We start from the raw sequence: 10,054 nt of genomic DNA on the forward strand, positions 1-10,054 counted from the left end.
CAACACCAAGAACATGCAGTTCCTCACACAGCTGCTCCCTGGCCTCTGTCTTGGGTCAGGAACTTGACTGGTTACATTAGTGATCAAGAGTTTATCTTCATCCCCAGTCATCACACAACTGGTCCCTTCCAAACCTCACTGGCATCTTCCTGCTGGGAACCCCCCCCTGCCCCCAGAGCTCTGAGGACACAAGGCAGACTGGGTGCTCAGCTGGGGCTGTGTGACTCAGGGACACATAGGAAAGATAGAGGCTCCCTTTTTAATACTGACAGACTTATGTCCAGCAGTTAGCAGATGTCAGCTCCTGGATGAGTTGTTGTTCTCTGGGGGCATGTCAATGCTTATCAGCCTTGTTGCTCAAGGTCTTGTTGGAGAAGAAACATAAAAAGAAAAAAAAGTGAGAAAGATGCGGGGCAGCAGTGAGAGTGGAAGTGACTGAGCAGTGTCATGGTCAGAGACCCCACCACCCACAGCCCATAGGATTCTGGGAAGTGTTCCTGCCTGAGAGAAAACTCAGCTCAGAAGGAGGAAGGACAGCAGAGGCCAGGTGCCTTGCAGGAGCAAAGTTCTTCTCCTCAGAGAAAGGCCAGTACAGTGAGAAGAGATATGGAGGTATCCTCTGTGCTTCTCAGCAATGGGTGTACCTCCTGGCAAAGGGTTCTGCTCACAGGTACGTGTTCAAGCTATCTGATTGTGTGCGGGAAGGGAAACTCAGAAGCCCAAAGTCCTCTGAATTGAAGATGTCTAGAGAAGACTTGGATTTCTGTTTGTAGTCATGGTGCAGATGGTGCAGTGAGGGACAGAGGCTCAGCAGTAGGACCCTCAGAGCAGACAGGAGCTGAGGAGGGGAGAGAAAAGCCTCAGCTGTCCCTGTTCAAAATCAGTCACATTGGCTGTCATGGCCATGGAAGACCGATGTTCCCATCCATGACAGGGTGACTCTCCAAAGATGGCTCAGTGTGTGGAAACATTACAGTCTGAACTCATCCTCAGCTCTCACAGGGTAGATGGAGATACAGGCTCCTGCAGGACCTTCTATGCCGTGCACTCCACACAGGTGTGTGCTATGCACCCACAATGTGCACAGTGAGAGAGGAGCCTTCCCAAACTTGTGTATCCAATACAGAATTATGAAATCACACTTGAAAGTAATGATTGCCATTTGTTCCAAACATGGGACTCTGTAGGTAAATTCATGGAGATATACTTCTTCCTTCTTTCCTTCTTTTGTCCCTCCCTCCTTCCCTGTTTCTCTCCCTTCCTTCCTTCCTTCCTTCCTTCCTTCCTTCCTTCCTTCCTTCCTTCCTTCCTTCCTTCCTGCTTTCTTTGTTTTTTTTTTTTTTTAAAAGATTTATTTATTATATGTAAGTACACTGTAGCTGTCTTTAGACAAGCCAGAAGAGGGCGCCAGATCTCGTTACGGATGGTTGTGAGCCACCATGTGGTTGCTGGGATTTGAACTCTGGACCTTCGGAAGAGCAGTCGGGTGCTCTTACCCACTGAGCCATCTCACCAGCCCTTCTTTGTTTTTTTTTTTTCTCTCCTTTCTTTTAACCCCCATTATTTTCTGAGATATTTTCAGGAACTGAACATTCTAAAAAAATAATTCCAATCGTTGTCCTCACAAAGTCCTTGTCTAGAGGACTGGAAGTCAGAGTATCCAGAGGACAAAGTCACTGGTTTAATGGAACCATAAACAGAATGGAAAACAATTCAGAAAGTGAGAACTGTGTGGAGGAGGAGGTTATAGGGCCACTTCTCCTCACACTAGGCATCTTTTATATGAATAGTGATATGGGGACACCTGAGTAGAGGATTCCACAGAGAAGAAACGACACCCCGTGAGTCTCTGAGTGCATGGAGGTTATGATGCTCACCTCCATTCAGGGCACACCCCTACCCACTGGAATAAGCTGAGGGATGCTCACAGCTGCTCAGGATTGGTGGCTTCTCTCTCTTCCCTTCTAGCCTCCCTCTTAACCTGCTGGCTCTTGCCCATCACTGCCGGAGTCACCATTGAATCCGTACCACCCAAATTGGTTGAAGGAGAAAATGTTCTTCTACGAGTGGACAATCTGCCAGAGAATCTTCGAGTCTTTGTCTGGTATAGAGGGGTGACAGACATGAGCCTCAGAATTGCATTGTATTCACTTGACTATAGCACAAGTGTGACAGGACCTGAGCACAGTGGTAGAGAGACATTGTACAGCAACGGGTCCCTGTGGATCCAAAATGTCACCCCGGAAGACACAGGATATTACACGTTTCAAACCATAAGTAAAAATGGAAAAATGGTATCAAATACATCCATTTTCCTTCAGGTGAACTGTAAGTAATTCTTTGTGAACTCTGGGTCCTGGGTTGGGTCCCTCCACTAGGCACATAGAAGTGTCAGGCCTGGCCTGTGTCTCCTTTCCCTCTGCATTGTGTCTCCATGTTGGGGCTTGAGCATTTAGTGTAGGACACACCTGGTGGAGAACAATGTCAGGTGTGCAGAATCCCTCATTTGATTTCACCTTGGAGAAACCTGGATGTAGGGTGGGCAACTCAGCCAAGGATGACAGTATCTGCCTAAATTCTTGGGGTCCTTCATAGGGAACCGTCCTTGAGAAAGTCTTGAGGGAAGAAAGAAGGGCCTGTGGAAGCCATGGGCATCTTACAGAGCCGAGTACCAGAAACTCCTGGCTCCACACCTCTGGTCCAGCCTCACCTCCTGTGGGCCCTGAGGAGCTTTGTGCTAGGGTTGGATCTTGACTTTCTGTCTGCAGAGAAGAGTGCTTGTTGTAGTCATTGTCTTGCTCCATGTGGAACCAAACCATGTACAGCCATGAGAGCCAGGATTAGGCTTTGTCTCCAGGTCATCCTAGTGACCCAGAGGGAGACCACAGCAGGGCAGATTCCCAGGTCATTAACCCATTGTCCTGATGGGCTTAAGATGAGACTTCTAGGAAAGTCAGTTTCCCATCAGAAAGTGAGAAAGGACACAGATCCTACTGACAAGCTCTTTTCTTTTGAGGCCAGCACATTCTCTTCTATAAGGAAATAGAACAGGCTGTACTGATGTGGACAGTTCTCCAGACATGAGCTGCAGTTCCCACAGTGAAGAGCAGGCACAGCCTGGGGACACTCAAGGAATACTAATAAACCTATATGCCTGAATCAGGACCTCACCTTGTAGCCTGGCTTTTATCTCTCCTTATAGACCAGGAGGTCACTGTCATAGTCTCCTCAGACCTCTTAGCTGCTTCTTGTGTCTGCTACCCTGCCAGGAGCTCATGTTCACATTCCAGATATGTTTTTTCTCTGGGAATGAAAAGGTGTCCTTTGGGAATCACTTAGACAGAGGGGTACAAGGCATCTAAGAAAGGCCTGGGATCACGTGGGCAGACCCACCACACAGTTCAACAGGCAGAGGATGTGTGAACACCATCTTGAAACCCTGCAGGGAATGATGGGGTTCAGAGAAGTCCTTCTAGGACCCCGGTCACTTCCTCCCACACACTCAGGCTGTGGGTTCCTAACACATTTGCTCCTGGGCCTGTCTTCTCTCTCAGAATCCTGACTGTTGGCTTCAGTGGAATGGATATGTCCCCTTCCCCAGTTATCATTCAGTTGGTCCCTTTAGGTCCCTCACAGATATTTCTGTCACCTTCCTCCTGAGAGGAAATCCTATCATTCCAGAGCACTGAGAACATAGTGCACACTGTGTGCCCAGCTGGGTTTCTATCACAAAGGGATTGCAGAGGTTCCTTCTTTGTTGCTGACTGACCCAGGATGAGAAGGAAACAGAGGGTCACGTGTATTTAAGCTGCTGCTGTCTCAGGGCCCAGAGATGCTCAGGAGGTTGTTTGTCAATGTGTACTCTTGTGGCTGAAAGAGAAAGAGTAGGTAGACCTGAGTGTGTACAGGGCAGAGAACACAGATCTACCCACAGTCCACAGGCCTCTGTAAGATGCTTCTGTTTGGGAGGAGGCTGAGGCTATAGGAGGAACTGGGAGCTGGGCTGGACCAGACTTACAACAGACAGAGGACACATCAGTCCATAGTCCAGGGAGGCCCCCTGTGTACTCTCTGCAAAGGTTATACCCACTGTCAGGGACTCCTACCATGCATGAGGAGCCCACACTTATAGTGTGAGAGGAGAGGACTCAGCTGTTCTCTGGAGTCTCCTCAGGAACTCAATGACTTGAAGGAGTCTCAGGTTTTATAGGAGAGAAGCCTCAGTGGGACAGAGGCTCAGCAGCAGCAGCAGCAGCAGCAGCAGCAGCAGCAGCAGCAGCAGGAGTCTCTTGGTGAAGAAGTAGGGGAGGGGGAGAGTGTTCTCCCCCACAGTTAATCAGCATGAGCACAGTGTTCTCAAAACTGAAGCTCCCAGTTGTGAAGTCCCAAATAACAAACTAAGCTCCTATTGATCAGTGACATAGCTCAGAGGATATGGGAGTTTGCTTCATTGTCTGCGAACTTGAGAACCAGTGAATACAATTTGTTTCCTGAACTCCACCTAGGGAGTGTGTCCTGCACTCACCCACACACACTGAGAAATATTCATACAGAAACTCCAGAGCATACAAGTGCATGAATGCACACACACAAACAGAAACAGACACATAGACACACAGACACAGACACACACAGACACACACACACACACACAGACACACACACACACACACATACACACAGAGTGTAAAAAAAAAAATCAAAGCTAATGGAGGCATTGAACACTCTATCCGTAAGCATATGAATGTGGCCATGAGCATGCATTGTCCAGAGACATCATTCATTCATTCAATCAATCATTTATTCAATCATTCATTGGTTCCCCAGAGATATCTATTGTGCTTTAGGCCAACTTTCTCTAAGAAAATCATGAGCACACTATTGGTTCTAACAGTTCTCTAGCCCTAGTGGACTGGAAGACAGAGCAGTGACTAAAGCTAGAAGGTGAATCAGGTATTAGTTGTAATCACTGAAGGACAATAGACAAAAGAGTCAGAGTGTGAAGGTCGGGGGGCCTCACCCCAACATACAACTATACTGAGTGTGAGCAAGGATCTGAGGGGAATGAAGCAGGGCTGTGTAGACACTGGAGGAGAGTGCATCATAGATAGAGAAGAAATGACAACCGAGGGTCACAGAGCATAGGGTGGTAATGCGGTGACCACCACCAAGTAGGGTAGGGAGACCCTCAGCCACACACCTCAGCTGAGCTATGGACACAGCTGCTCAGGACACAGGGTGCCATCTTAGTCAAATATAAAAGTCCTAATATTGATGGATCTCTCTTCCCATCTAGCCTCTCTTTTCATCTGTGGGCGCCCTTCTCCACCTGCACACCTCACTATTGAATCAGTGCCAGCCAGCGTTGCTGAAGGGGGAAGCGTTCTTCTCCTTGTTCACAGTCTTCCAGATAATCTTCAGTCGTTTTTCTGGTACAAAGGGTTGACTGTGTTTAACAAGGTTGAGATTGCCCGGCACAGAACAGCCAAGAGTTCAAGTGAAATGGGCCCTGCCTACAGCGGTAGAGAGATAGTGTACAGCAATGGATCCCTGCTGCTCCAGAATGTCACCTGGAAAGACACTGGATTCTACACCATACAAACTCTGAATAGATATTGGAAAATGGAATTAGCACACATTTACCTTCAGGTGGACAGTAAGTGATTCTCTGTGATTGTTCAGTCCTGGGTGGGGCTTCTACCAGGAGCACTGTCACATGGACTACCTCCTGTCTGCACTTTTATCCCCATGATGGGGTTTGGCCACTTTGTGCAGGACATACATGTAGGAGGGAAATGCCCATTGGTCAGACTCTGTCTTCTGCTTTCCCCTGGTATCTCAGAGGACCTATGATGCCAGACTGCTCTGCCTGTTGAGGTTCTTGCAATGCACATGAGCAAAGTGTGGAGTCTACACAGAGTGGTGAGCCCTGGGAAACTCTGGCCCTGGTTGTCTCTCCCAGATGTGACTAAAAATATCCTGGGTTCCAATTTTCTCCTGCTCTGATATGACAGTGAACAATGGTTTTTGGCTGTCTATATCAATTCTGTGTATTTATTATGACTAAAAGTAGAGTTTCATAGAAAAAAAAAACAACAGAAAACAATGAAACAACCAAAAACAATGGAAGAAATCAAAGCAACCCAGGGTTTTGGTAGACAGAATGGAGGGTTGCTTGCTCCTGCCTGTCTCCTCACACCTTGCTCATCCTGGTCTTATAGCACATGGGACCATGAGCCCAGGGGTGGAAATGCTCACAGAGGACTGGTTCCTCCCACATCAATCACCACTTAAAAGATGTGCTATAGATTTGCCCAGTGGCCATTCTGGTATTTGTATCTTCAGTTGAGGCTCCCTGCTTCAAATGACTCTGGTTTGTGTCAAGTTGTCTCAAAGCCTTGCAGCATATTCCTGGGCCTGCTAAGAAGAGCAGCCTGCTCCAAGCCCTCACCCAGGCCTAGTCCTGGGGGCTGCAGGCAGAGCAGGAAGAACATGTAGAAAGTGAGGTCAGAAGCTGAGTGCAGGTACAAAGGAAATGAGAAAAGTCAGGAAGTGAATATGCAGGGTGTACAGAGACCAAGGTCAGAGGGAGGCATCATCTCAAAGCCCAGTGTGCATGAGTATGTGCAGTGTCTGACCCAGGGCAGTGAGGGGAAGCCATGGAGACACTGAAGAGAGAGCTCCATGCAGAGGAAATGACAGATTCCGTGTCACTGAGGGAATGGAGGCCATGTTGCTGACTTCCACCAGGTGGGATAGACACACCCACAGGCCTGTCTAGGCTGAGCAAAGAATCCATCTGCTCAGGATGCAGGTCACCATCTTTCCACCAAGCACAATGATCCCATGTGATGGTTTTTCTCCTTTCCCTTCCAGCCTCCCTTTCCTCGTGCTGTGACCCTTTCAACTCTGTCCAACTGAGGATCAATCCAGTGCCACCACATGCTGCTGAAGGGAAAAGGGTTCTTCTCCAGGTCCATAATCTTCCAGAAGATGTGCAAACCTTTTTGTGGTACAAAGGCGTGTATAGCACTCAGAGCTTTAAAATTACAGAATATAGCATAATGACAGAGTCCCTCATCAATGGCTATGCACACAGTGGAAGAGAGATATTGTTCATTAATGGATCCCTGCTGCTCCAGGATGTCACTGAGAAAGATTCTGGCGTGTATACACTAGTAACAATCGACAGCAATGCGAAAGTTGAAACAGCGCATGTGCAAGTCAATGTGAACAGTAAGTGACTCTCTATGGATTCCAGCTGCTGGGTGTGGCTTACCCTACTTTATAATTACACTCTGAGGAGTAGGCTGTGCCTGCTCTCTCCCTCACTGCATTGTGCCTTCACAATGGAATTTGGGTACTTACTGCAGGGCACACATGGGGTGAACCAACAGCATTAGATCAGAACCTGTCACCTGTCCTTTCATGCAGAGTTACCTAACCTGTGCTGCATAAACTCAACTAAGAATGTCAGATTCAGCCATGACCCTTGGGCCTCTCACCATGCCCATAGCCCTGATTTAGACTCCATGCGCGTCAGATAAGCCCTAGCTGAGGAAGCCATGGAGTCCCCACAGAGAGCACCAGGAAGCCCTGGCTGCAAATCTCTGTGATGGTTAGTCTCCAGGTGACACTGGGAATGTTTTCGTCATTGGTTGGCTTTGGATTCCTGTTACAGCTGACATGGTACAAGTCTGTCATGGCAGGTGTCATCACCATCCAGTGCACATAATGAGGGCAGAGTAGGCTGTTGTAGCCATGATGACCCACTGTGTACTTCTCTGCAATGCTTGCCGCCCCTGGTAGTGTGTCCTGCTCATTGGTGAGGAGGACAGTGCCTGACTGTGTGGGAGGAGGGGAGCTCAGAGACTTGCTGGAATCTCCTAAGATGGAAGGATGAGAAAGGGTCCCTCAAGTTGACCTCTGACCTGCATCTAGGTGCTCTTTCATGTCTAAGCATACACTCAGGACGGTGTACACCTGCACCAGCACACATAGCCATACTCATGTCTACTCCATACACCTCCTTGTGGCAATGCAGTCTGGAGCTTTAACCAGTGTCAGTAGCTCCAAATATGAGAATATTATTACCACCAGGACATGCCAAATATTTGGACATCTGCCTATCTACATACAGGCAATGAGCCAATGTAGGCACTGGACCTTCTCGAAATATCAAATTACATTTTTTTCTAACAAGGCCCTAGGTGTAATGGGTTGGAAGACAGACCAGGAAGGCAATCTCGAGTGATGTCAGGTGGTGACTGGATCAGAATGGAGATTGCACTGTGATAACCTGGGTTCTGTAGAGGGAGAGAAATTTACCTGCAACCCACATATTTTGAGGGAGAGCAGGCTTGTGAGGCCAGTGAGGGTAGAGATACAAGGACAGAGTTCCTCACAGAGGAATGGACACACAGTTAGGTCCTCTGAGGGCACGGAGTTATTTTGTTCACTACATCTGACTTGTGCAGACACTCCCACCTGCCTCTGCAGAATGATGTATCTAAGCTTCCTTGGTCACATGACCCCGTCTTTTTACCAAAGACAAAGGTCTCAATATTGATGGATTTTTTTGTTTCCCTTCTATATTCCCTGTAAGTCTGTGTTCCTCCTCCCTCCATGGTCCAGCTCACTACTGAATCAGTAAGAGGAGCATCAGGAAGCCAGGTATCCAGACTCAACTCTAGTTGTCCCCAGAGACCTTCTCCTCAGGGCTAGCATTGGACTTCCTGTCAGAGCTGACAGGAAACAAGGCTTGGCTGAGTGTCCATGTCCCACAGGGTGTAGGATCAGCTGTTTACTTCCATGACAGCTGCAGTCATGTGGGTCACCTTTGTACCTCCTTCTCCTGAGTCTCAATGGACAGGTGGCAGGACAGAAGCCAACTGTTCTGATGGACTTAGGATATTCAGATGAAAATAATGGGACAGAGGTGCCAATTCTCCAGGCACCTCCTTACCCTCAGGAATCCAGCCTAGGGTAAGTGTGGAACAGATGCTGCTGATGTGAGCAGCTCCCCCACCCCCAGATCAGAACATTGCTCATACCTAATCTTAAGTCACAGGCAGTGCAATGATCATGCACAGTTGTCCTAGTACAGGGAAACTGAGGCACATCAACCTCAGTGGCTGAATCAGGGTCACATAGTCTATGGATTGCAGATGAAAAGCACAAGATATGACTGTAGTCACAGCTTCAATTTCTCCTCCCTGGAAGCTTTATTAAGTGTGAGTTACAGAGGGGCAGGTTGAGCTGTCTGAAAGATGAATGACATTTGGTCCCCTCCTCTGTTTCTTTGCAGAGCTTGTGACACAGCCTGTTATGAGAGTCACGGACAGCACAGTTCGAGTACAGAGCTCAGTGGTCTTCACTTGCTTCTCAGACAACACTGGGGTCTCCATCCGTTGGCTCTTCAACAATCAGAATCTGCAGCTCACAGAGAGGATGACCCTGTCCCCATCAAAGTGCCAACTCAGGATACATACTGTGAGGAAGGAGGATGCTGGAGAGTATCAATGTGAGGTCTTCAACCCAGTCAGCTCAAAGACCAGTCTCCCAGTCAGCCTGGCTGTGATGAATGAGTGACCCCTCCTCTCATACTATAGGAGGGCGGAGGCATTTCTGTATTGAGATGCCCACACCTACCCACCTTTGCCAGTACATATTTCCATTCATTCTCATCGCCAGTTGGCCATTTCTCCCATCCCTCCCCACACCTGATCCTGTACCCCTTGATTTTCTCCCACATCCCCTCTCCTACCCAGTTCCCTCCCTCCATCTGCTTACTACAACAATTTCCCCCCACTTTTATATGAGATTAAAAATGTTCCCTTGGCCTCTCAACTTGTTTAGCTTCTTAGTGTAGTGTGTGTATCTTGTATTTTTTGACTAATATCCACTTATAAGTGAGTATATACCATGCATGCCATTTTGGGACTGCGTTACCTCACTTAGGATGATATTCTCAAATTCCATCCATTTGCCTTCAAAGTAATGATGTCTTTGCCTTTAAAGTTGCAATGTATTCCATGAGGCATTTGGTACCACA

General features: G+C 47.9%; 1 protein-coding gene across 3 annotated transcripts; it reads left to right on the plus strand.

The window, feature by feature from the left end:
• Positions 1–606: 606 nt before the first annotated feature.
• On the plus strand, positions 607–9,591 carry LOC147003463 (pregnancy-specific glycoprotein 22). Of its 3 annotated transcripts, XM_085842113.1 has the most exons (5): positions 607–670; positions 1,969–2,328; positions 5,297–5,656; positions 6,877–7,236; positions 9,308–9,591. In XM_085842113.1, exons 1-5 carry the CDS (start codon positions 607–609, stop codon positions 9,589–9,591), a joined length of 1,428 nt encoding a protein of 475 aa, XP_085698239.1. The 3 variants fall into 3 exon arrangements, with proteins under 3 accessions (XP_085698239.1, XP_085698240.1, XP_085698241.1); XM_085842114.1 differs by lacking the exon at positions 6,877–7,236; XM_085842115.1 differs by lacking the exon at positions 1,969–2,328.
• Positions 9,592–10,054: the final 463 nt, after the last annotated feature.

This window comes from Mus caroli, unplaced genomic scaffold (genome assembly GCF_978045245.1).
Source record: "Mus caroli unplaced genomic scaffold, Mus_caroli_1 scaffold_8, whole genome shotgun sequence".
NCBI classification, from domain to species: Eukaryota; Metazoa; Chordata; class Mammalia; order Rodentia; family Muridae; genus Mus; species Mus caroli.

Bases quoted from the DNA above. Each gene is read 5' to 3' on its own strand.
- LOC147003463 (XM_085842113.1), top strand. From the start codon at position 607: ATGGAGGTATCCTCTGTGCTTCTCAGCAATGGGTGTACCTCCTGGCAA. The intron at 2,329-5,296 runs GTAAGTAATTCT...CTTCCCATCTAG, and splicing joins CATTTTCCTTCAGGTGAACT to CCTCTCTTTTCATCTGTGGG. The intron at 5,657-6,876 runs GTAAGTGATTCT...TTTCCCTTCCAG, and splicing joins CATTTACCTTCAGGTGGACA to CCTCCCTTTCCTCGTGCTGT.